Raw genomic sequence first — 27670 nt, forward strand, 5'->3', positions numbered from 1 at the left:
CACCCCCAGACCCCCACCTCACACACACCCCCCAGACCCCCACCTCACAAACACACCCCCAGACCCCCACCTCACACACACACCCCCCCCAGACTCCCACCTCACACACACCCACCCCAGACCCCCACTTCACACACAAACCCCCAGACCCCCACCTCACACACACATCCCCCAGACCCCCACCTCACACACACCCCCCCAGACCCCCACCTCTCACACATCCCCCAGACCCCCACCTCACACACACCCCCATACCCCCACCTCACACACACCCCAGACCCCCACCTCACACACAAACCCCCCAGACCCCCACCTCACACACACATCCCCCAGACCCCCACCTCACACACACACCCAGACCCCCACCTCACACACACACCCCCAGACCCCCACCTCACACACACACACACACCCCCAGACCCCCACCTCACACACACACACCCCCAGACCCCCACCTCACACACACACACCCCCAGACCCCCACCTCACCCCCTCCCCACACACACACCCCCCAGACCCCCACCTCACACACACACCCCCCAGACCCCCACCTCACACACACACCCCCCAGACCCCCACCTCACACACACACCCCCAGACCCCCACCTCACACACACACCCCCCAGACCCCCACCTCACACACACACCCCCCAGACCCCCACCTCACACACACACCCCCCAGACCCCCACCTCACACACACACCCCCCAGACCCCACCTCACACACACCCCCAGACCCCCACCTCACATACACACCCACAGACCCCCACCTCACACACACACCCCCCAGACCCCCACCTCACACACACACCCCCAGACCCCCACCTCACACACACACCCCCCAGACCCCCACCTCACACACACACCCCCCAGACCCCCACCTCACACACACCCCCCAGACCCCCACCTCACACACACACCCCCAGACCCCACCTCACACACACACCCCCCAGACCCCCACCTCACACACACACCCCCAGACCCCCACCTCACACACACACCCCCAGACCCCCACCTCACACACACACCCCCAGACCCCCACCTCACACACACCCCCAGACCCCACCTGACGCACCCCCAGACCCCCACCTCACACCCCCCACAGACCCCCACCTCACACACACACCCCCAAACCCCCACCTCACACACACACTCCCAGCCCCCACCTCACACACACCCCCAGACCCCCACCTCATACACACCCCCAGACCCCCACCTCACACACACCCCCAGACCCCCACCACACACACCCCCCCCCATACCCCCACCTCACACACACACACACACTCCCAGCCCCCACCTCACACACACACACCCAGGCCCCCACCTCACACACTCCCCCCCAGACCCCCACCTCTCACACCCACCCCCATATCCCAACCTCACACCCCCAGACCCCCACCTCACACACACACACCCCCAGACCCCACCTCACACCCCCCAGACCCCCACCACACCCCCCCAGACACCCACCTCACACACACACTCCCCAGACCCCCACCTCACATCCCCCCCAGACCCCCACCTCACACACACACCCAGACCCCCACCTCACACACACACCCCCAGACGACCCCCACCTCACACACACACCCCCAGACCCCCACCTCACACACACACACCCCAGACCCCCACCTCACACACACACCCCCAGACCCCCACCTCACACACACACACCCCCAGACCCCCACCTCACACACACACACCCCCAGACCCCCACCTCACACACACACACCCCCAGACCCCCACCTCACACACACACACCCCCAGACCCCCACCTCACACACACACACCCCCAGACCCCCACCTCACACACACACCCCGCAGACCACCACCTCACACACACACCCCGCAGACCCCCACCTCACACACACACCCCCCAGACCCCCACCTCACACACACACCCCCCAGACCCCCACCTCACACACACAACCCCAGACCCCCACTTCACACCCCCAGACCCCCACCTCACACACACACACCCCCAGACCCCCACCTCTCACACACACCCCCAGACCCCCACCTCACACACACCCCCCAGATCCCCACCTCACACACACCTCCCAGACCCCCACCTCACACACATCCCGCAGACCCCCACCTCACACACACCCCCAGACCCGCACCTCTCACACATCCCCCAGACCCCCACCTCACACACACACCCCCAGACCCCCACCTCACACACACACCCCCAGACCCCCACCTCACACACACATCCCCCAGACCCCCACCTCACACACACACCCCCAGACCCCCACGTCACACACACCCCCCAGACCCCCACCTCACACACACCCCCCAAGGCCCCCACCTCACACACACATCCCCCAGACCCCCACCTCACACACACCCCCCAGACCCCCACCTCACACACACACCCCCAGACACCCACCTCACACACACACCCCCCCAGACCCCCACCTCACACACACACCCCCCAGACCCCCACCTCACACACCCCCAGACCCCCACCTCACACACACACCCCAGACCCCCACCTCACAAACACACCCCCCAGACCCCCACCTCACACACCCCCCAGACCCTCACCTCACACACCCCCCAGACACCCAGCTGACACACCCACCCCCAGACCCCCAGCTGACACACCCACCCCCAGACCCACACCTCACACACACACCCCCTCCAGACCCCCACCTCACACACACACACCCCCCCAGACCCCCACCTCACACACCCCCCCAGACCCCAACCTCACACACCCCCCCAGACCCCAACCTCACACACCCCCCCCCCCAGACCCCCACCTCACACACACCCCCAGACCCCCACCTCACACACCCCCTCCAGACCCCCACCTCACACACACACACCTCCAGACCCCCACCTCACACACACACACCCCCAGACCCCCACCTCACACACACACACCCCCAGACCCCCACCTCACACACACCCCCAGACCCCCACCTCACACACACCCCCAGACCCCCACCTCACACACACATCCCCCAGACCCCCACCTCTCACACATCCCCCAGAACCCCACCTCACACACACACACCCCCCAGAACCCCACCTCACACACACACACCCCCCAGAACCCCACCTCACACACATCCCCCCAGACCCCCACCTCACACACACACACCCCAGACCCCCACCTCACACACACACACCCCAGACTCCCACCTCACACACACACTCCCAGACCCCCACCTCACACACACACACACCCCCAGACCCCCACCTCACACACACACCCCCAGACCCCCACCTCACACACACACCCCCAGACCCCCACCTCACACACACGCACCCCCAGACCCCCACCTCACACACACACACCCCCAGACCCCCACCTCACACACACACCCCCAGACCCCCACCTCACACACACACCCCCAGACCCCCACCTCACACACACACCCCCAGACCCCCACCTCACACCCCCCCCAGACCCCCACCTCACACACACACCCCCAGACCCCCACCTCACACACACCCCCCCCGACCCCCACCTCACACACACACCCCCAGACCCCCACCTCACACACACTCCCGACCCCCACCTCACACACACTCCCAGACCCCCACCTCACACACCCCCCCCAGACCCCCACCTCACACACACACCCCCAGACCCCCACCTCACACACACCCCCAGACCCCCACCTCACACACACCCCCACCACACACACATCCCCCCAACCCCCACCTCACACACACACACACACCCAGATCCCCACCTCACACACTCCCCCCAGACCCCCACCTCTCACACCCCCCCAGACCCCCACCTCACACCCCCAGACCCCCACCTCACACACACACCCCCAGACCCCCACCTCACACCCCCCCCCCCAGGCACCCAACTCACACACACCCCCCCCAGACCCCCACCTCACATCCCCCCCAGACCCCCACCTCACACACACACACCCAGACCCCCACCTCACACACCCAGACCTCCCCGAGACCCCCACCTCACACCCCCCCCAGACCCCCACCTCACACACACACTCCCAGACCCCCACCTCACACATACACACACCCCCCAGACCCCCACCTCACATCCCCCCCAGACCCCCACCTCACACACACACACCCAGACCCCCACCTCACACACATACCCCCAGACCTCCCCGAGACCCCCACCTCACACCCCCCCCAGACCCCCACCTCACACACTCCCAGACCCCCACCTCACACACACACACACCCCCAGACCCCCACCTCACACACACACCCCCAGACCCCCACCTCACACACACACACACCCCCAGACCCCCACCTCACACACACACACCCCCAGACCCCCACCTCACACACACACACCCCCCCAGACCCCCACCTCACACACACACACCCCCAGACCCCCACCTCACACACACACCCCCCAGACCCCCACCTCACACACACACACCCCCAGACCCCCACCTCACACACACATCCCCAGACCCACACCTCTCACACACACCCCCAGACCCCCACCTCACACACACACCCCCCAGACCCCCACCTCACACACACACACCCCCAGACCCCCACCTCACACACACACCCCCCAGACCCCCACCTCACACACACAACCCCAGACCCCCACCTCACACCCCCAGACCCCCACCTCACACACACACACCCCCAGACCCCCACCTCTCACACACAGCCCCCAGACCCCCACCTCACACACACCCCCAGACCCCCACCTCACACACACCCCCCAGACCCCCACCTCACACACACCTCCCAGAACCCCACCTCTCACACATCCCGCAGACCCCCACCTCACACACACACCCCCAAGACCCCCACCTCACACACACCCCCAGACCCCCACCTCTCACACATCCCCCAGACCCTCACCTCACACACACCCCCCAGACCCCCACCTCACACACACCCCCCAGACCCCCACCTCACACACACACCCCCAGACCCCCACCTCACACACCCCCCCCGACCCCCACCTCACACACACACCCCCAGACCCCCACCTCACACACACTCCCGACCCCCACCTCACACACACACTCCCAGACCCCCACCTCACACACCCCCCCCAGACCCCCACCTCACACACACACCCCCAGACCCCCACCTCACACACACCCCCCAGACCCCCACCTCACACACACACCCCCAGACCCCCACCTCACACACACCCCCCAGACCCCCACCTCATACACCCCCAGACCCCCACCTCACACACACACCCCAGAGCCCCACCTCACACACACACACCCCCAGACCCCCACCTCACACACAACCCCCTGACCCCCACCTCACACACACCCCCCAGACCCCCAGCTGACACACCCACCCCCAGCTGACACACCCACCCCCAGACCCACACCTCACACACACACCCCCTCCAGACCCCCACCTCACACACACACCCCCTCCAGACCCCCACCTCACACACACACCCCCCCCAGACCCCCACCTCACACACCCCCCCCAGACCCCCACCTCACACACCCCCACCCAGACCCCCACCTCACACACCCCCCCCCAGACCCCCACCTCACACACACACATCCCCAGACCCCCACCTCACACACACCCCCAGACCCCCACCTCACACACACCCCCAGACCCCCACCTCACACACACATCCCCCAGACCCCCACCTCACACACACACCCCCCAGACCCCCACCTCACACACACACCCCCAGACCCCCACCTCACACACACCCCCAGACCCCCACCTCTCACACATCCCCCAGACCCCCACCTCACACACACACACCCCCCAGACCCCCACCTCACACACATCCCCCCAGACCCCCACCTCACACACACACCCCCCAGACCCCCACCTCACACACACACCCCCCAGACCCCCACCTCACACACACACCCAGACCCCCACGTGACGCACCCCCAGACCCCCACCTCACACCCCCCCCAGACCCCCACCTCACACACACACCCCCAGACCCCCACCTCACACACACACCCCCAGCCCTCCACCTCACACACACACCCCCAGACCCCCACCTCACACACACACCCCCAGACCCCCACCTCACACACCCCCCCCAGACCCCCACCTCACACCCCCCCCAGACCGCCACCTCACACCCCCCCAGACCCCCACCTCACACACCCCCCCCCAGACCCCCACCTCACACACACCCCCCAGACTCCCACCTCACACACACACCCCCAGACCCCCACCTCACATACACACCCCCCAGACCCCCACCTCACACACACACCCAGACCCCCACCTGACGCACCCCCAGACCCCCACCTCACACCCCCCCCAGACCCCCACCTCACACACACACCCCCAGACTCCACCTCACACACACACCCCCAGACCCCCACCTCTCACACCCCCCCCCCCAGACCCCCACCTCTCACACCCCCCCCCAGACCCCCACCTCACACCCCCCCCAGACCCCCACCTCACACCCCCCCCAGGCCCCCACCTCACACACACACCCCCAGACCCCCACCTCACACACACACCCCCAGACCCCCACCTCACACACCCCCCCCGACCCCCACCTCACACACACACCCCCAGACCCCCACCTCACACCCCCCCCCCGACCCCCACCTCACACACACACTCCCGACCCCCACCTCACACACACACTCCCAGACCCCCACCTCACACACCCCCCCCAGACCCCCACCTCACACACACACCCCCAGACCCCCACCTCACACACACCCCCAGACCCACACCTCACACACACCCCCAGACCCCCACCACACACACACACCCCAACCCCCACCTCACACACACACACACACCCAGATCCCCACCTCACACACTCCCCCCCAGACCCCCACCTCTCACACCCCCCCCCAGACCCCCACCTCACACCCCCAGACCCCCACCTCACACACACACCCCCAGACCCCCACCTCACACCCCCCCCAGACCCCCCCCCAGGCACCCAACTCACACACACACCCCCCAGACCCCCACCTCACATCCCCCCCAGACCCCCACCTCACACACACACACCCAGACCCCCACCTCACACACCCAGACCTCCCCGAGACCCCCACCTCACACCCCCCCCAGACCCCCACCTCACACACACACTCCCAGACCCCCACCTCACACACACACACACCCCCAGACCCCCACCTCACACACACACACACCCCCAGACCCCCACCTCACACACACACACACCCCCAGACCCCCACCTCAGACACACACCCCCAGACCCACACCTCACACACACACCCCCAGACCCCCACCTCACACACACACCCCCCAGACCCCCACCTCACACACACACACCCCCAGACCCCCACCTCACACACACACCCCCAGACCCCCACCTCACACACACCCCCAGACCCCCCCACCTCACACACACACCCCCAGACCCCCACCTCACACACACACCCCCTGACCCCCCCACCTCACACACACACCCCCCAGACCCCCACCTCACCCCCTCCCCACACACACACCCCCCAGACCCCCACCTCACACACACACCCCCCAGACCCCCACCTCACACACTCCCCCCCAGACCCCCACCTCTCACACACCCCCCGAGACCCCCACCTCTCACCCCCCCCCCCAGACCCCCACCTCTCACACCCCCCCCCCAGACCCCCACCTCACACCCCCAGACCCCCACCTCACACACACCCCCAGACCCCCATCTCACACCCCCCCCCCAGACCCCCACCACACCCCCCCCCAGACACCCACCTCACACACACACACCCCAGACCCCCACCTCACACACACCCCCCAGACCCCCACCTCACACACACCCCCCAGACCCCCACCTCACACACACCCCCCAGACCCCCACCTCACACACACCCCCAGACCCCCACCTCACATCCCCCCCAGACCCCCACCTCACACACACCCCCCAGACCCCCACCTCACACCCCCCCCAGACCCCCATCTCACACACACCCCCAGAACCCCACCTCACACACACCCCCAGACCCCCACCTCACACACCCCCCCCAGACCCCCACCTCACACACACCCCCAGACCCCCACCTCACACACACACACCCCCCAGACCCCCTCACACCCCCCAGACCCCCTCACACCCCCCACCCCCCAAATAATGCATGCACAGCAAGATCCCATTAAACCCCACTCTCTCCCTCTCTCCACAACCACTGGATTCACCCCCCACACCCCTCTGAAGGGGCAGTGACTGGACTTATTGCCCCCTCCCCACAAATAAGGTGTGCATAGCAAGATCCCATTAAAACCCACTCTCTCCCTCCACACCCTGGATTCACCCCCCACACCCCTCTGAAGGGGCAGTGTCTGAACATATTGCCCCCCTCCCCATCTCAGAGCGCCCCCCACCCCCCAAATAATGTGTGCATAGCAAGATCCCATTAAACATCACTCTATCTCTCTCTCTCCCTCCCTCCCTCCACAACTACTGGATTCACCCCCCACACCCCTCTGAAGGCACAGTGACTGGATTTATTGCCCCCTTCCCCACCTCACAACCCCCCCCAAATAATGTGTGCACAGCAAGATCCCATTAAACCCCACTCTCTCCCTCCACAACCACTGGATTCACCCCCCACACCCCGCTGAAGGGGCAGTGCCTGGACTTATTGCCCCCTCCCCATCTCACAGCCCCCCCAGACCCCAAATAATGTGTGCATAGCAAGATCCCATTAAACCCCATTCTCTCTCTCTCTCTCTCTCCACAACCACTGGATTCACCCACCACACCCCTCTGAAGGGGCAATGCCTGGACTCATTGCCCCCCCCCCACCTCACAGTCCCCCCAGACCCCCTCACACCCGCTCCACCCCCCAAATAATGTGTGCACAGCAAGATCCCATTAAACATCACTGTATCTCTCTCTCTCCATAACCACTGTATTCACCCCGCTGAAGGGGCAGTGCCTGGACTTATTGCCCCCTCCCCATCTCACAGCCCCCCCAGACCCCAAATAATGTGTGCATAGCAAGATCCCATTAAACCCCATTCTCTCTCTCTCTCTCTCTCCACAACCACTGGATTCACCCCCCACACCCCTCTGAAGGGGCAATGCCTGGACTCATTGCCCCCCCCCCACCTCACAGTCCCCCCAGACCCCCTCACACCCGCTCCACCCCCCAAATAATGTGTGCACAGCAAGATCCCATTAAACATCACTGTATCTCTCTCTCTCCATAACCACTGTATTCACCCCCCTGAAGGGACAGTGACTGGACTTATTGCCCCCCCCTGACACACCCCCCCCCACCCCCCAAATAATGTGTGCACAGCAAGATCCCATTAAACATCTGTCTCTCTCTCTTCACAACCACTGGATTCACCCCCACATCCCTCTGAAGGGACAGTGCCTGGACTTATTGTCCCCCTCCCCATCTCACAGCCCCCCCAGACACCCCCCAAATAATGTGTGCATAGCAAGATCCCATTAAACCCCACTCTCTCTCTCTCTCTCCACAACCACTGGATTCACCCCCCACACCCCTCTGAAGGCGCAGTGACTGGACTTATTGCCCCCCTCTCCATCTCACAGCCCCCCCAGACACACCCCCCCACCCCCCAAATAATGTGTGCATAGCAAGATTCCATTAAACATCACTCTGTCTCTCTCTCTCCATAACCACTGTATTCACCCCCCTGAAGGGACAGTGACTGGACTTATTGCCCCCTCCCCATCTCACAGCCGCCCCAGACCCCCTCACACCCCCCCACCCCCCAAATAATGTGTGCATAGCCAGATCCTATTAAACCCCACTCTCTCTCTCTCTCTCTCTCCACAACCACTGGATTCACCCCCCGCACCCCTCTGAAGGGACAGTGACTGGACTTATTACCCCCTCCCCATCTCACAGCCCCTCCAGACCCCAAATAATGTGTGCACAGCAAGATCCCATTAAACACCACTCTCTCTCTCTCCACAACCACTGGATTCACCCCCACACCCCTCTGAAGGGACAGTGACTGGACTTATTGCCCCCCTCCCCACCTCACAGACCCCCTCATACCCCCCTACCCCAAATAATGTGTGCACAGCAAGATCCCATTAAACCCCACTCTCTCTCTCTCTCTCTCCACAACCACTGGATTCACCCCCCACACCCCTCTGAAGGGTCAGTGGCTGGACTTATTGCCCCCCTCCCCACCTCACAGACCCCCCAGACCCCCTCACACCCTCCAAATAATGTGTGCACAGCAAGATCCCATTAAACCCCACTCTCTCTCTCTCTCTGCACAACCACTGGATTCACCCCCCACACCCCTCTGAAGGGACAGTGCCTGGACTTACTGCGCCCCTCCCCACCTCACAGCCCCCCACCCCCCCAAATAATGTGTGCACAGCAAGATCCCATTAAACCCCACTCTCTCTCTCTCTCCACAACCACTGGATTCACCCCCCGCACCCCTCTGAAGGGGCAGTGCCTGGACTTATTGCCCCACTCCCCACCTCACACCCCCCCACCCCCCAAATAATGTGTGCACAGCAAGATCCCATTAAACATCACTCTGTCTCTCTCTCTCTCCATAACCACTGGATTCATCCCCCTGAAGGGACAGTAACTGGATTTATTGCCCCCTCCCCCCAGACACCCTAAATAATGTGTGCACAGCAAGATCCCATTAAATCCCACTCTCTCTCCCTCCACAACCACTGGATTCACCCCCCACGCCCATCTGATGGGGCAGTGCCTGGACTTATTGCCCCCTCCCCACCTCACAGCCCCCCAAATAATGTGTGCACAGCAAGATCCCATTAAACATCATTCTGTCTCTCTCTCTCTCTCCACAACCACTGGATTCACCCCCCACACCCCTCTGAAGCGGCAGTGCCTAGACTTATTGCCCCCTCCCCACCTCACAGCCCCCAAATATTGTGTGCACAGCAAGATCCCATTAAACCCCACTCTCTCTCTCTTTCTCTCTCCACAACCACTGGATTCACCCCCGACACCCCCCTGAAGGCGCAGTGACTGGACTTATTGCCCCCCTCCCCACCTCACAGACACCCCACCCCCCAAATAATGTGTGCACAGCAAGATCCCATTAAACATCACTCTGTCTCTCTCTCTCTCTCCATAACCACTGTATTCATCCCCCTGAAGGGACAGTGACTGGACTTATTGCCCCCTCCCCCCAGACACCCTAAATAATGTGTGCACAGCAAGATCCCATTAAACCCCACTCTCTCTCCACAACCACTGTATTCACCCCCGACACCCCCCTGAAGGTGCAGTGCCTGGACTTATTGCCCCCTCCCCACCTCACACCCCCCCCCACCCCCCAAATAATGTGTGCACAGCAAGATCCCATTAAACATCACTCTGTCTGTCTCTCTCTCTCTCTCCATAACCACTGTATTCACCCCCCTGAAGGGACAGTGACTGGACTTATTGCCCCCTCCCCCCAGACACCCTAAATAATGTGTGCACAGCAAGATCCCATTAAATCCCACTCTCTCTCCCTTCACAACCACTGGATTCACCCCCCACACCCCCCTGAAGGGACAGTGACTGGACTTATTGCCCCCCTCCCCACCTCACAGACACCCCACCCCCCATATAATGTGTGCACAGCAAGATCCCATTAAACCCCACTCTCTCTCTCTCTCTCTCTCTCCACAACCACTGTATTTACCCCCCCGCACCCCTCTGAAGGGACAGTGGCTGGACTTATTGCCCCCCTCGGACCCCCAGGCCCCCGGACCCCGCACCTGTCCCGCTGACAGGCCTCAGCTCCGGCCTCAGGCCCGTCACTTCGGCCGCCGCCGCCACCTTCAGGCCGCCGGGACTGGCCGGGCTCAGGAACAGCTCCATCGCCTTCTCTCCCCCGTGGAGTTATGTCTCAGCTTCTCCTTTCGCTCCGCGGCCCCACCCGCCGCCTCTCACACCGCTCTGATGCAATCGCCCGAGAAGTCGGCGATTTGCGGCGGGCGGACAGCCCCGAGGGCACGCCGGGAGCTGTAGTTCCCGCCAGCTGCCGCCAGGCTGGGGGCCAATGGGGCGGCGGACTACAACTCCCGTCAGGCGTCAGCAGCGTCGCTCCCGCTCCACGCCCGGCATGGCGGAGTCAGGCTGCCCCACCCAGTGGAAGGCCGGGAGTTGTAGTTCCATCACCACCCGCTTCAATGGAAGACAAGGGTGTAGGGGCTGGAGGTTACAGAGATAGGGAGGGGTGTAGGGGGGTTACAGAGATAGGGAGGGGTGTAGGGGCTGGAGGGGGGTTACAGAGATAGGGAGGGGTGTAGGGGGGTTACAGAGATAGGGAGGGGTGTAGGGGCTGGAGGGGGGTTACAGAGATAGGGAGGAGTGTAGGGGGCTGGAGGTTACAGAGATAGGGAGGGGTGTAGGGGCTGGAGGGGGTTACAGAGATAGGGAGGGGTGTAGGGGCTGGAGGTTACAGAGATAGGGAGGGGTGTAGGGACTGGAGGAGGTTACAGAGATAGGGAGGGGTGTAGGGGCTGGAGGTTACAGAGATAGGGAGGGGTGTAGGGGCTGGAGGGGGTTACAGAGATAGGGAGGGGTATAGGGGCTGGAGGGGGTTACAGAGATAGGGAGGGGTGTAGGGGCTGGAGGTTACAGAGATAGGGAGGGGTGTAGGGACTGGAGGAGGTTACAGAGATAGGGAGGGGTATAGGGGCTGGAGGGGGTTACAGAGATAGGGAGGGGTGTAGGGGCTGGAGGAGGTTACAGAGATAGGGAGGGGTGTAGGGGCTGGAGGTTACAGAGATAGGGAGGGGTGTAGGGGCTGGAGGGGGGTTACAGAGATAGGGAGGGGTGTAGGGGCTGGAGGAGGTTACAGAGATAGGGAGGGGTGTAAGCGGCTGGAGGGGGTTACAGTGGTAGGGAGGGGTGTAGGAGCTGGAGGAGGTTACAGAGATAGAGAGGGGTGTAGGGGCTGGAGGTTACAGAGATAGGGAGGGGTGTAGGGGGCTGGAGGAGGTTACAGAGATAGGGAGCGGTGTAGGGGCTGGAGGGGGGTTACAGAGATATGGAGGGGTGTAGGGGCTGGAGGAGGTTACAGAGATAGGGAGGGGTGTAGGGGCTGGAGGTTACAGAGATAGGGAGGGGTGTAGGGGCTGGAGGGGGTTACAGAGATAGGGAGGGGTGTAGGGGCTGGAGGAGGTTACAGAGATAGGGAGGGGTGTAGGTGCTGACAGTTACAGAGATAGGGAGGGGTGTAGGGGCTGGAGGAGGTTACAGAGATAGGGAGGGGTGTAGGGGCAGGAGGGTGTTACAGAGATAGGGAGGGGTGTTGGGGCTGGAGGAGGTTACAGAGATAGGGAGGGGTGTAGGGGCTGGAGGTTACAGAGATAGGGAGGGGTGTCGGGGCTGGAGGAGGTTACAGAGATAGGGAGGGGTGTAGGGGCTGGAGGGGGTTACAGAGATAGGGAGGGGTGTCGGGGCTGGAGGGGGTTACAGAGATAGGGAGGGGTGTAGGAGCTGGAGGGGGGTTACAGAGATAGGGAGGGGTGTAGGGGCTGGAGGAGGTTACAGAGATAGGGAGGGGTGTAAGCGGCTGGAGGGGGTTACAGTGGTAGGGAGGGGTGTAGGGGCTGGAGGAGGTTGCAAAGATAGGGAGAGGTGTAGGTGCTGGTGGTTACAGAGATAGGGAGGGGTGTAGGGGCTGGAGGAGGTTACAGAGATAGAGAGGGGTGTAGGGGCTGGAGGTTACAGAGATAGGGAGGGGTGTAGGGGGCTGGAGGAGGTTACAGAGATAGGGAGCGGTGTAGGGGCTGGAGGTTACAGAGATAGGGAGGGGTGTAGGGGCTGGAGGAGGTTACAGAGATAGGGAGGGGTGTAGGGCTGGAGGAGGTTACAGAGATAGCGAGGGGTGTAGGGGCTGGAGGAGGTTACAGAGATAGGGAGGGGTGTAGGGGCTGGAGGAGGTTACAGAGATAGGGAGGGGTGTAGGGGCTGGAGGGGGGTTACAGAGATAGGGAGGAGTGTAGGGGGCTGGAGGTTACAGAGATAGGGAGGGGTGTAGGGGCTGGAGGGGGTTACAGAGATAGGGAGGGGTGTAGGGGCTGGAGGTTACAGAGATAGGGAGGGGTGTAGGGACTGGAGGAGGTTACAGAGATAGGGAGGGGTGTAGGGGCTGGAGGTTACAGAGATAGGGAGGGGTGTAGGGGCTGGAGGGGGTTACAGAGATAGGGAGGGGTATAGGGGCTGGAGGGGGTTACAGAGATAGGGAGGGGTGTAGGGGCTGGAGGTTACAGAGATAGGGAGGGGTGTAGGGACTGGAGGAGGTTACAGAGATAGGGAGGGGTATAGGGGCTGGAGGGGGTTACAGAGATAGGGAGGGGTGTAGGGGCTGGAGGAGGTTACAGAGATAGGGAGGGGTGTAGGGGCTGGAGGTTACAGAGATAGGGAGGGGTGTAGGGGCTGGAGGGGGGTTACAGAGATAGGGAGGGGTGTAGGGGCTGGAGGAGGTTACAGAGATAGGGAGGGGTGTAAGCGGCTGGAGGGGGTTACAGTGGTAGGGAGGGGTGTAGGAGCTGGAGGAGGTTACAGAGATAGAGAGGGGTGTAGGGGCTGGAGGTTACAGAGATAGGGAGGGGTGTAGGGGGCTGGAGGAGGTTACAGAGATAGGGAGCGGTGTAGGGGCTGGAGGGGGGTTACAGAGATATGGAGGGGTGTAGGGGCTGGAGGAGGTTACAGAGATAGGGAGGGGTGTAGGGGCTGGAGGTTACAGAGATAGGGAGGGGTGTAGGGGCTGGAGGGGGTTACAGAGATAGGGAGGGGTGTAGGGGCTGGAGGAGGTTACAGAGATAGGGAGGGGTGTAGGTGCTGACAGTTACAGAGATAGGGAGGGGTGTAGGGGCTGGAGGAGGTTACAGAGATAGGGAGGGGTGTAGGGGCAGGAGGGTGTTACAGAGATAGGGAGGGGTGTTGGGGCTGGAGGAGGTTACAGAGATAGGGAGGGGTGTAGGGGCTGGAGGTTACAGAGATAGGGAGGGGTGTCGGGGCTGGAGGAGGTTACAGAGATAGGGAGGGGTGTAGGGGCTGGAGGGGGTTACAGAGATAGGGAGGGGTGTCGGGGCTGGAGGGGGTTACAGAGATAGGGAGGGGTGTAGGAGCTGGAGGGGGGTTACAGAGATAGGGAGGGGTGTAGGGGCTGGAGGAGGTTACAGAGATAGGGAGGGGTGTAAGCGGCTGGAGGGGGTTACAGTGGTAGGGAGGGGTGTAGGGGCTGGAGGAGGTTGCAAAGATAGGGAGAGGTGTAGGTGCTGGTGGTTACAGAGATAGGGAGGGGTGTAGGGGCTGGAGGAGGTTACAGAGATAGAGAGGGGTGTAGGGGCTGGAGGTTACAGAGATAGGGAGGGGTGTAGGGGGCTGGAGGAGGTTACAGAGATAGGGAGCGGTGTAGGGGCTGGAGGTTACAGAGATAGGGAGGGGTGTAGGGGCTGGAGGAGGTTACAGAGATAGGGAGGGGTGTAGGGCTGGAGGAGGTTACAGAGATAGCGAGGGGTGTAGGGGCTGGAGGAGGTTACAGAGATAGGGAGGGGTGTAGGGGCTGGAGGAGGTTACAGAGATAGGGAGGGGTGTAGGGGCTGGAGGGGGTTACAGAGATAGGGAGGGGTGTAGGGGCAGGAGGGTGTTACAGAGATAGGGAGGTGTGTAGGGGCTGGAGGAGGTTCCAGAGATCGTGATGGTTTTGGGGGCGAGAGCAGGTTAACGAGATAGGGAGGGGTGTAGGGGCAGGAGGAGGTTACAGAGATAGGGAGGGGTGTCGGGGCTGGAGGAGGTTACAGAGATAGGGAGGGGTGTAGGAGCAGGAGGGTGTTACAGAGATAGGGAGGGGTGTAGGGGTTGGAGGGGGTTACAGAGATAGGGAGGGGTGTAGGGGCTGGAGGAGGTTACAGAGATAGGGAGGGGTGTAGGGGCTGGAGGGGGTTACAGAGATAGGGAGGGGTGTAGGGGCTGGAGGGTGTTACAGAGATAGGGAGTGGTGGAGGGTGCTGGAGGAGATTACAAAGATAGGGAGGGATGTAGGGGGCTGGAGGAGGTTACAGAGATAGGGAGGGGTGTAAGGGGCTGGAGGAGGTTACAGAGATAGGGAGGGGTGTAGGGGGCTGGAGGGGGTTACAGAGATAGGGAGGGGTGTAAGGGGCTGGAGGGGGTTACAGAGATAGGGAGGGGAGTAGGGGCTGGAGGAGGTTACAGAGATAGGGAGGTGTGTAGGGGCTGGAGGAGGTTACAGAGATAGGGAGGGGTGTAGGAGCTGGAGGGTGTTACAGAGATAGGGAGGGGTGTAGGGGCTGGAGGTTACAGAGATAGGGAGGGGTGTTGGGGGCTGGAGGTTACAGAGATAGGGAGGGGTGTAGGGGCTGGAGGAGGTTACAGGGATAGGGAGGGGTGTAGGGGCTGGAGGGGGTTACAGAGATAGGGAGGGGTGTAGGGGGCTGGAGGTTACAGAGATAGGGAGGGGTGTAGGGGCTGGAGGGGGTTACAGGGATAGGGAGAGGTGTAGGGGCTGGAGGTTACAGAGATAGGGAGGGGTGTAGGGGCTGGAGGAGGTTACAGAGATAGGGAGGGGTGTAGGGGCTGGAGGTTACAGAGATAGGGAGGGGTGTAGGGGCTGGAGGGGGTTACAGAGATAGGGAGGGGTGTAGGGGCTGGAGGGGGTTACAGAGATAGGGAGGGGTGTAGGGGCTGGAGGGGGTTACAGAGATAGGGAGGGGTGTAGGGGCTGGAGGGGGTTACAGAGATAGGGAGGTGTGTAGGGGCTGGAGGGGGTTACAGAGATAGGGAGGGGTGCAGGGTCTGGAGGGGGTTACAGAGATAGGGAGGGGTGTAGGGGCTGGAGGGGGTTACAGAGATAGGGAGGGGTGTAGGGGCTGGAGGGGGGTTACAGAGATAGGGAGGGGTGTAGGGGCTGGAGGGGGGTTACAGAGATAGGGAGGGGTGTAGGGGCTGGAGGGGGTTACAGAGATAGGGAGGGGTGTAGGGGGCTGGAGGGGGGTTACAGAGATAGGGAGGGGTGTAGGGGCTGGAGGGGGTTACAGAGATAGGGAGGGGTGTAGGGGCTGGAGGAGGTTACAGAGATAGGGAGGGGTGTAGGGGCAGGAGGGTGTTACAGAGATAGGGAGGGGTGTAGGGGCTGGAAGAGGTTACAGAGATAGGGAGGGGTGTAGGTGCTGGCAGTTACAGAGATAGGGAGGGGTGTAGGGGCTGGAGGGGGGTTACAGAGATAGGGAGGGGTGTAGGGGCTGGAGGAGGTTACAGAGATAGGGAGGGGTGTAAGCGGCTGGAGGGGGTTACAGTGGTAGGGAGGGGTGTAGGAGCTGGAGGAGGTTACAGAGATAGAGAGGGGTGTAGGGGCTGGAGGTTACAGAGATCGGGAGGGGTGTAGGGGCTGGAGGAGGTTACAGAGATAGGGAGGGGTGTAGGGGCTGGAGGTTACAGAGATAGGGAGGGGTGTAGGGGCTGGAGGGGGTTACAGAGATAGGGAGGGGTGTAGGGGCTGGAGGGGGTTACAGAGATAGGGAGGGGTGTAGGGGCTGGAGGGGGTTACAGAGATAGGGAGGGGTGTAGGGGCTGGAGGGGGTTACAGAGATAGGGAGGTGTGTAGGGGCTGGAGGGGGTTACAGAGATAGGGAGGGGTGCAGGGTCTGGAGGGGGTTACAGAGATAGGGAGGGGTGTAGGGGCTGAAGGGGGTTACAGAGATAGGGAGGGGTGTAGGGGCTGGAGGGGGGTTACAGAGATAGGGAGGGGTGTAGGGGCTGGAGGGGGGTTACAGAGATAGGGAGGGGTGTAGGGGCTGGAGGGGGTTACAGAGATAGGGAGGGGTGTAGGGGCTGGAGGGGGGTTACAGAGATAGGGAGGGGTGTAGGGGCTGGAGAGGGTTACAGAGATAGGGAGGGGTGTAGGGGCTGGAGGGGGTTACAGAGATAGGGAGGGGTGTAGGGGCTGGAGGGGGGTTACAGAGATAGGGAGGGGTGTAGGGGCTGGAGGGGGGTTACAGAGATAGGGAGGGGTGTAGGGGGCTGGAGGAGGTTACAGAGATCGGGAGGGGTGTAGGGGCTGGAGGGGGTTACAGAGATAGGGAGGGGTGTAGGGGCTGGAGGGGGGTTACAGAGATAGGGAGGGGTGTAGGGGCTGGAGGGGGGTTACAGAGATAGGGAGGGGTGTAGGGGCTGGAGGAGGTTACAGAGATAGGGAGGGGTGTAGGGGCTGGAGGGGGTTACAGAGATAGGGAGGGGTGTAGGGGCTGGAGGGGGTTACAGAGATAGGGAGGGGTGTAGGGGCTGGAGGAGGTTACAGAGATAGGGAGAGGTGTAGGGGCTGGAGGGGGTTACAGAGATAGGGAGGGGTGTAGGGGCTGGAGGTTACAGAGATAGGGAAGGGTGTAGGGGCTGGAGGAGGTTACAGAGATAGGGAGGGGTGTAGGGGGCTGGAGGAGGTTACAGAGATAGGGAGGGTTGTAGGGGCTGGAGGGGGGGTTACAGAGATAGGGAGGGGTGTAGGGGCTGGAGGGGGTTACAGAGATAGGGAGGGGTGTAGGGGCTGGAGGGGGGTTACAGAGATAGGGAGGGGTGTAGGGGCTGGAGGGGGTTACAGAGATAGGGAGGGGTGTAGGGGCTGGAGGGGGTTACAGAGATAGGGAGGGGTGTAGGGGCTGGAGGGGGGTTACAGAGATAGGGAGGGGTGTAGGGGCTGGAGGAGGTTACAGAGATAGGGAGGGGTGTAGGGGCTGGAGGGGGTTACAGAGATAGGGAGGGGTGTAGGGGCTGGAGGGGGTTACAGAGATAGGGAGGGGTGTAGGGGCTGGAGGGGGGTTACAGAGATAGGGAGGGGTGCAGGGGCTGGAGGGGGTTACAGAGATAGGGAGGGGTGTAGGGGCTGGAGGGGGGTTACAGAGATAGGGAGGGGTGTAGGGGGCTGGAGGAGGTTACAGAGATAGGGAGGGGTGTAGGGGCTGGAGGGGGTTACAGAGATAGGGAGGGGTGTCGGGGCTGGAGGGGGGTTACAGAGATAGGGAGGGGTGTAGGGGCTGGAGGGGGGTTACAGAGATAGGGAGGGGTGTAGGGGCTGGAGGAGGTTACAGAGATAGGGAGGGGTGTAGGGGCTGGAGGGGGTTACAGAGATAGGGAGGGGTGTAGGGGCTGGAGGGGGTTACAGAGATAGGGAGGGGTGTAGGGGCTGGAGGGGGGTTACAGAGATAGGGAGGGGTGTAGGGGCTGGAGGGGGTTACAGAGATAGGGAGGGGTGTAGGGGCTGGAGGGGGGTTACAGAGATAGGGAGGGGTGTAGGGGCTGGAGGGGGTTACAGAGATAGGGAGGGGTGTAGGGGCTGGAGGGGGTTACAGAGATAGGGAGGGGTGTAGGGGCTGGAGGGGGGTTACAGAGATAGGGAGGGGTGTAGGGGCTGGAGGGGGGTTACAGAGATAGGGAGGGGTGTAGGGGGCTGGAGGAGGTTACAGAGATAGGGAGGGGTGTAGGGGCTGGAGGGGGTTACAGAGATAGGGAGGGGTGTAGGGGCTGGAGGGGGGTTACAGAGATAGGGAGGGGTGTAGGGGCTGGAGGGGGGTTACAGAGATAGGGAGGGGTGTAGGGGCTGGAGGAGGTTACAGAGATAGGGAGGGGTGTAGGGGCTGGAGGGGGTTACAGAGATAGGGAGGGGTGTAGGGGCTGGAGGGGGGTTACAGAGATAGGGAGGGGTGTAGGGGCTGGAGGAGGTTACAGAGATAGGGAGGGGTGTAGGGGCTGGAGGTTACAGAGATAGGGAGGGGTGTAGGGGCTGGAGGGGGTTACAGAGATAGGGAGGGGTGTAGGGGCTGGAGGAGGTTACAGAGATAGGGAGGGGTGTAGGGGGCTGGAGGAGGTTACAGAGATAGGGAGGGGTGTAGGGGCTGGAGGGGGTTACAGAGATAGCGAGGGGTGTAGGGGGCTGGAGGGGGTTACAGAGATAGGGAGGGGTGTAGGGGCTGGAGGATGTTACAGAGATAGGGAGGGGTGTAGGGGGCTGGAGGGGGTTACAGAGATAGCGAGGGGTGTAGGGGGCTGGAGGGGGTTACAGAGATAGGGAGGGGTGTAGGGGCTGGAGGAGGTTACAGAGATAGGGAGGGGTGTAGGGGCAGGAGGGTGTTACAGAGATAGGGAGGGGTGTAGGGGCAGGAGGGTGTTACAGAGATAGGGAGGGGTGTAGGGGCTGGAGGAGGTTACAGAGATAGGGAGGGGTGTAGGGGGCTGGAGGGGGTTACAGAGATAGCGAGGGGTGTAGGGGGCTGGAGGGGGTTACAGAGATAGGGAGGGGTGTAGGGGCTGGAGGAGGTTACAGAGATAGGGAGGGGTGTAGGGGCAGGAGGGTGTTACAGAGATAGGGAGGGGTGTAGGGGCTGGAAGAGGTTACAGAGATAGGGAGGGGTGTAAGCGGCTGGAGGGGGTTACAGTGGTAGGGAGGGGTGTAGGAGCTGGAGGAGGTTACAGAGATAGAGAGGGGTGTAGGGGCTGGAGGTTACAGAGATAGGGAGGGGTGTAGGGGGCTGGAGGAGGTTACAGAGATAGGGAGCGGTGTAGGGGCTGGAGGTTACAGAGATAGGGAGGGGTGTAGGGGCTGGAGGAGGTTACAGAGATAGGGAGGGGTGTAGGGCTGGAGGAGGTTACAGAGATAGGGAGGGGTGTAGGGGCTGGAGGGGGTTACAGAGATAGGGAGGGGTGTAGGGGCTGGAGGTTACAGAGATAGGGAGGGGTGTAGGGGCTGGAGGGGGTTACAGAGATAGGGAGGGGTGTAGGGGCTGGAGGAGGTTACAGAGATAGGGAGGGGTGTAGGGGCTGGAGGGGGTTACAGAGATAGGGAGGGGTGTAGGGGCTGGAGGAGGTTACAGAGATAGGGAGGGGTGTAGGGGCTGGAGGGGGTTACAGAGATAGGGAGGGGTGTAGGGGCTGGAGGGGGGTTACAGAGATAGGGAGGGGTGTAGGGGCTGGAGGGGGTTACAGAGATAGGGAGGGGTGTAGGGGCTGGAGGGGGTTACAGAGATAGGGAGGGGTGTAGGGGCTGGAGGGGGGTTACAGAGATAGGGAGGGGTGTAGGGGCTGGAGGGGGGTTACAGAGATATGGAGGGGTGTAGGGGCTGGAGGAGGTTACAGTGATAGGGAGGGGTGTAGGGGCTGGAGGTTACAGAGATAGGGAGGGGTGTAGGGGCTGGAGGGGGTTACAGAGATAGGGAGGGGTGTAGGGGCTGGAGGAGGTTACAGAGATAGGGAGGGGTGTAGGGGGCTGGAGGAGGTTACAGAGATAGGGAGGGGTGTAGGGGCTGGAGGGGGTTACAGAGATAGCGAGGGGTGTAGGGGGCTGGAGGGGGTTACAGAGATAGGGAGGGGTGTAGGGGCTGGAGGGGGTTACAGAGATAGGGAGGGGTGTAGGGGGCTGGAGGGGGTTACAGAGATAGCGAGGGGTGTAGGGGGCTGGAGGGGGTTACAGAGATAGGGAGGGGTGTAGGGGCTGGAGGAGGTTACAGAGATAGGGAGGGGTGTAGGGGCAGGAGGGTGTTACAGAGATAGGGAGGGGTGTAGGGGCTGGAAGAGGTTACAGAGATAGGGAGGGGTGTAGGTGCTGGCAGTTACAGAGATAGGGAGGGGTGTAGGGGCTGGAGGAGGTTACAGAGATAGGGAGGGGTGTAGGGGCAGGAGGGTGTTACAGAGATAGGGAGGGGTGTTGGGGCTGGAGGAGGTTACAGAGATAGGGAGGGGTGTCGGGGCTGGAGGGGGTTACAGAGATAGGGAGGGGTGTAGGGGCTGGAGGGTGTTACAGAGATAGGGAGGGGTGTAGGGGCTGGAAGAGGTTACAGAGATAGGGAGGGGTGTAGGTGCTGGCAGTTACAGAGATAGGGAGGGGTGTAGGGGCTGGAGGAGGTTACAGAGATAGGGAGGGGTGTAGGGGCAGGAGCGTGTTACAGAGATAGGGAGGGGTGTTGGGGCTGGAGGAGGTTACAGAGATAGGGAGGGGTGTAGGGGCTGGAGGTTACAGAGATAGGGAGGGGTGTCGGGGCTGGAGGAGGTTACAGAGATAGGGAGGGGTGTAGGGGCTGGAGGGGGTTACAGAGATAGGGAGGGGTGTCGGGGCTGGAGGGGGTTACAGAGATAGGGAGGGGTGTAGGAGCTGGAGGGGGGTTACAGAGATAGGGAGGGGTGTAGGGGCTGGAGGAGGTTACAGAGATAGGGAGGGGTGTAAGCGGCTGGAGGGGGTTACAGTGGTAGGGAGGGGTGTAGGGGCTGGAGGAGGTTGCAAAGATAGGAAGAGGTGTAGGTGCTGGTGGTTACAGAGATAAGGTGGGGTGTAGGGGCTGGAGGAGGTTACAGAGATAGAGAGGGGTGTAGGGGCTGGAGGTTACAGAGATAGGGAGGGGTGTAGGGGGCTGGAGGAGGTTACAGAGATAGGGAGCGGTGTAGGGGCTGGAGGTTACAGAGATAGGGAGGGGTGTAGGGGCTGGAGGAGGTTACAGAGATAGGGAGGGGTGTAGGGCTGGAGGAGGTTACAGAGATAGCGAGGGGTGTAGGGGCTGGAGGAGGTTACAGAGATAGGGAGGGGTGTAGGGGCTGGAGGAGGTTACAGAGATAGGGAGGGGTGTAGGGGCTGGAGGGGGTTACAGAGATAGGGAGGGGTGTAGGGGCAGGAGGGTGTTACAGAGATAGGGAGGTGTGTCGGGGATGGAGGAGGTTCCAGAGATCGTGATGGTTTTGGGGGCGAGAGCAGGTTAACGAGATAGGGAGGGGTGTAGGGGCAGGAGGAGGTTACAGAGATAGGGAGGGGTGTCGGGGCTGGAGGAGGTTACAGAGATAGGGAGGGGTGTAGGAGCAGGTGGGTGTTACAGAGATAGGGAGGGGTGTAGGGGTTGGAGGGGGTTACAGAGATAGGGAGGGGTGTAGGGGCTGGAGGAGGTTACAGAGATAGGGAGGGGTGTAGGGGCTGAAGGGGGTTACAGAGATAGGGAGGGGTGTAGGGGCTGGAGGGTGTTACAGAGATAGGGAGTGGTGGAGGGTGCTGGAGGAGATTACAAAGATAGGGAGGGATGTAGGGGGCTGGAGGAGGTTACAGAGATAGGGAGGGGTGTAAGGGGCTGGAGGAGGTTACAGAGATAGGGAGGGGTGTAGGGGGCTGGAGGGGGTTACAGAGATAGGGAGGGGTGTAAGGGGCTGGAGGGGGTTACAGAGATAGGGAGGGGTGTAGGGGCTGGAGGAGGTTACAGAGATAGGGAGGGGTGTAGGTGCTGGCGGTTACAGAGATAGGGAGGGGTGTAGGGGCTGGAGGAGGTTACAGAGATAGAGAGCGGTGTCGACGCTGGAGGTTACAGAGATAGGGAGGGGTGTAGGGGGCTGGAGGAGGTTACAGAGATAGGGAGGGGTGTAGGGGCTGGAGGTTACAGAGATAGGGAGGGGTATACGGGCTGGAGGAGGTTACAAAGATAGGGAGGGGTGTAGGGGCTGGAGGAGGTAACAGAGATAGGGAGGTGTGTCGGAGCTGGAGAAGGTTACAGAGATAGGGAGGGGTGTAGGGGCTGGAGGAGGTTACAGAGATAGGGAGGGGTGTCGGGGCTTGAGGGGGTTACAGAGATATGGAGGAGTGTAGGGGCTGGAGGAGGTTACAAAGATAGGGAGGGGTGTAGGGGCTGGAGGAGGTAACAGAGATAGGGAGGAGGTTACAGAGATAGGGAGGGGTGTTGAGGCTGGAGGAGGTTACAGAGATTGGGAGGGGTGTCGGGGTTGGAGGAGCTTACAGAGATAGGGAGGGGTGTAGGGGCTGGAGGAGGTTACAGAGATGGGGAGGGGTGTAGGGGCTTGAGGGGGTTACAGAGATTTGAGGGGTGTAGGGGCTGGAGGAGGTTACAGAGATAGGGTGGGGTGTCGGGGCTGGAGGTTACAGAGATAGGGAGGGTGTAGGGGCTTGAGGGCAGTTACAGAGATAGGGAGGGGAGTAGGAGGCTGGAGGAGGTTGCAAAGATAGGGAGGGATGTAGGGGCTGGGAGTTACAGAGATATGGAGGGGTGGAGGGGCTGGAAGAGGTTACAGAGATAGGGAGGGATGTAGGGTGCTGGAGGAGGTTACAGAGATAGGGAGGAATGAAGGGGCTGGAGGAGGTTACAGAGATAGGAAGGGGTGTAGGGGGCTGGAGGGGGTTACAGAGATAGGGAGGGCTGTAGGGGGCTGGAGGGGGTTACAGAGATAGGGAGGGGTGTAGGGGCTGGAGGAGGTTACAGAGATAGGGAGGGGTGTAGGTGCTGGCTGTTACAGAGATAGGGAGGGGTGTAGGGGCTGGAGGAGGTTACAGAGATAGGGAAGGGTGTAGGGGCTGGAGGATGTTACAGAGATAGGGAGGGGTGTAGGGCTGGAGGAGGTTACAGAGATAGGGAGGGGTGTAGGGGCTGGGGGAGGTTACAGAGATAGGGAAGAGTGTCGGGGCTGTAGGAGGTTACAGAGATAGGTAGCGGTGTAGGGGCTGGAGGAGGTTACAGAGATAGGGAGGGGGTGTTGTGGCTGGAGGAGGTTCCAGAGATCGGGAGGGGTGTAGGGGCTGGACGAGGTTACAGAGATAGGGAGGGGTGTAGGGGCTGGAGGGGGTTACAGAGATCGGGAGGGGTGTAGGGTTGGAGGTGGTTACAGAGATAGTGAGGGATGTAGGGGGCTGGAGGAGGTTACAGAGATAGGGAGTGGTGTAGGGGCTGGAGGATGTTACAGAGATAGGGAGGGGTGTAGGGGCAGGAGGGTGTTACAGAGATAGGTAGGTGTGTAGGGGCTGGAGGAGGTTCCAGAGATCGTGATGGTTTTGGGGGCGAGAGCAGGTTAACGAGATAGGGAGGGGTGTAGGGGCTGGAGGAGGTTACAGAGATCGGGAGGGGTGTAGGAGCAGGAGGGTGTTACAGAGATAGGGAGGGGTGTAGGGGCTGGAGGATGTTACAGAGATAGGGAGGGGTGTCGGAGCAGGAGGGTGTTACAGAGATAGGGAGTGGTGGAGGGTGCTGGAGGAGGTTACAAAGATAGGGAGGGATGTAGGGGGCTGGAGGAGGTTACAGAGATAGGGAGGGGTGTAGGGGCTGGAGGAGGTTACAGAGATAGGGAGGGGTGTAGGGGGCTGGAGGAGATTACAGAGATAGGGAAGGGTGTAGGGGCGGGAGGAGGTTACAGAGATAGGGAGGGGTGTAGGGGGCTGGAGGGGGTTACAGAGATAGGGAGGGGCGTAAGGGGCTGGAGGGGGTTACAGAGATAGGGAGGGGTGTAGGGGCTGGAGGAGGTTACAGAGATAGGGAGGGGTGTTGGGGCTGGAGGAGGTAACAGAGATAGGGAGGGGTGTAGGGAGGGAGGAGGTTTCTGAGATAGGGAGGGGTGTAGAGGCTGGAGGAGGTTACAGAGATAGGGAGGGGTGTCGGGGCTGGAGGAGCTTACAGAGATTGGAAGGGGTGTAGGGGCTGGAGGAGGTTACAGAGATAGCGAGAGGTGTAGGGGCTGGGGAAGGGTACAGAGATTGGGAGGGGTGTCGGAGCTGGAGAAGGTTACAGAGATAGGGAGGGGTGTAGGGGCTGGAGGAGGTTACAGAGATGGGGAGGAGTGTAGGGGCTTGAGGGGGTTACAGAGATAGGGAGGGGTGTAGGGGCTGGAGGAGGTTACAGAGATAGGGTGGGGTGTCGGTGCTGGAGGTTACAGAGATAGGGAGGGTGTAGGGGCTTGAGGGGGGTTACAGAGATAGGGAGGGGAGTAGGGGACTGGAGGAGGTTGCAAAGATAGGGAGGGGTGTCGGGGCTGGGAGTTACAGAGATATGGAGGGGTGTAGGGGCTGGAAGAGGTTACAGTGAGGGATGTGGGTGCTGGAGGAGGTTGCAGAGATAGGGAGGAATGAAGGGGCTGGAGGAGGTTACAGAGATAGGGAGGGGTGCAGGGGCTGGAGGGGGTTACAGAGATAGGGAGGGGTGTTGGGGCTGGAGGAGGTTACAGAGATAGGGAGGGGTGTAGGGGCTGGAGGAGGTTACAGGGATAGGGAGGGGTGTTGGGGCTGGAGGAGGTTACAGAGATCGGGAGGGGTGTAGGGGGCTGGAGGGGGTTACAGAGATAGGGAGGGGTGTAGGGGGCTGGAGGGGGTTACAGAGATAGGGAGGGGTGTAGGGGCTGGAGGAGGTTACAGAGATAAGGAGGGGTGTAGGTGCTGGCTGTTACAGAGATAGGGAGGGGTGTAGGGGCTGGAGGAGGTTACAGAGATAGGGAGGGGTGTAGGGGCTGGAGGGGGTTACAGAGATAGGGAGGGGTGTAGGGGCTGGAGGTTACAGAGATAGGGAGGGGTGTAGGGGCTGGAGGAGGTTACAGAGATAGGGAGGGGTGTAGGGGTGGAGGGGGTTACAGAGATAGGGAGGGGTGTAGGGTTGGAGGAGGTTACAGAGATAGGGTGGGGCGTAGGGGCTGGAGGAAGTTACAGAGATATGTGGGGTGTAGGGGCTGGAGGAGGTTACAGAGATAGGAAGGGGTGTAGGGGCTGGAGGAGGTTACAGAGATAGGGAGGGGTGTCGGGGCTGGAGGTTACAGAGATAGGGAGGGGTGTAGGGCTGGAGGAGGTTACAGAGATAGGGAGGGGTGTAGGGGCTGGAGGAGGTTACAGAGATCGGGAGGGGTGTAGGAGCAGGAGGGTGTTACAGAGATAGGGAGGGGTGCAGGAGCAGGAGGGTGTTACAGAGATAGGGAGGGGTGTAGGGGCTGGAGGAGGTTACAGAGATAGGGAGGGGTGTAGGGGCTGGAGGAGGTTACAGAGATAGGGAGGGGTGTAGGGGCTGGAGGTTACAGAGATAGGGAGGGGTGTAGGGGCTGGAGGAGGTTACAGAGATAGGGAGGGGTGTAGGGGCTGGAGGAGGTTACAGAGATAGGGAGGGATGTAGGGGCTGGAGGGGGTTACAGAGATAGGGAGGGGTGTAGGGTTGGAGGAGGTTACAGAGATAGGGTGGGGCGTAGGGGCTGGAGGAAGTTACAGAGATATGTGGGGTGTAGGGGCTGGAGGAGGTTACAGAGATAGGGAGGCGTGTCGGGGCTGGAGGAGGTTACAGAGATAGTGAGGAGTGTAGGGGCTGGAGGAGGTTACAGAGATAGGGAGGGATGTAGGGGGCTGGAGGAGGTTACAGAGATAGGGAGTGGTGTAGGGACTGGAGGGGGTTACAGAGATAGGGAGAGGTGTAGGGGGCTGGAGGGGGTTACAGAGATAGGGAGGGGTGTAGGGGCTGTTTGGGGGTTACAGAGATAGGCAGGGGTGTAGAGGCTGGAGTAGGTAAAAGAGATAGGGAGGGTTGTAGGGCTGGAGGAGGTTACAGAGATAGGAAGGGGTGTAGGGGCTGGAGGAGGTTACAGAGCTAGGGAAAGGTGTAGGGGCTGGGGGAGGGTGCAGAGATAGGGAGGGGTGTCGGAGCTGGAGAAGGTTGCAGAGATAGGGAGGGGTGTAGGGGCTGGAGGAGGTTACAGAGATAGGTAGGGGTGTAGGGGCTTGAGGGGGTTACAGAGATAGGGAGGCGTGTAGGGGCTGGAGGAGGTTACAGAGATAGGTAGGGGTGTCGGGGCTGGAGGTTACAGAGATAGGGAGGGTGTAGGGGCTTGAGGGGGTTACAGAGATAGGGAGGGGAGTAGGGGCTGGAGGAGGTTACAGAGATAGGGAGGGGTGTAGGGGCAGGAATGTGTTACAGAGATAGGGAGGTGTGTAGGGGCTGGAGGAGGTTCCAGAGATCGGGATGGTTTTGGGGGCGAGAGCAGGTTAACGAGATAGGGTGGGGT

General features: G+C 61.6%; 2 protein-coding genes across 2 annotated transcripts in view; one reads left to right on the forward strand and one right to left on the reverse strand.

Annotated features, from left to right (window-relative positions):
• The window catches only part of LOC139241093 (methionine--tRNA ligase, cytoplasmic-like), a 30033-nt gene extending 18158 nt beyond the window's left edge, over window positions 1-11875 (reverse strand). The window contains exon 1 of the mRNA XM_070869782.1: window positions 11647-11875. Coding sequence (XP_070725883.1) covers window positions 11647-11749 — 103 coding nt within the window. The 5' untranslated portion in view covers window positions 11750-11875. The remainder of the gene's footprint in view (window positions 1-11646) is intronic.
• Window positions 11773-27670, forward strand: part of LOC139241094 (rho GTPase-activating protein 15-like) — a 162811-nt gene continuing 146913 nt past the window's right edge. The window contains exon 1 of the mRNA XM_070869783.1: window positions 11773-12001. Within this exon, the coding sequence (XP_070725884.1) occupies window positions 11773-12001 (229 nt within the window). The remainder of the gene's footprint in view (window positions 12002-27670) is intronic.

This window comes from Pristiophorus japonicus, chromosome Y (assembly GCF_044704955.1).
Source record: "Pristiophorus japonicus isolate sPriJap1 chromosome Y, sPriJap1.hap1, whole genome shotgun sequence".
Taxonomy (NCBI): domain Eukaryota; kingdom Metazoa; phylum Chordata; class Chondrichthyes; family Pristiophoridae; genus Pristiophorus; species Pristiophorus japonicus.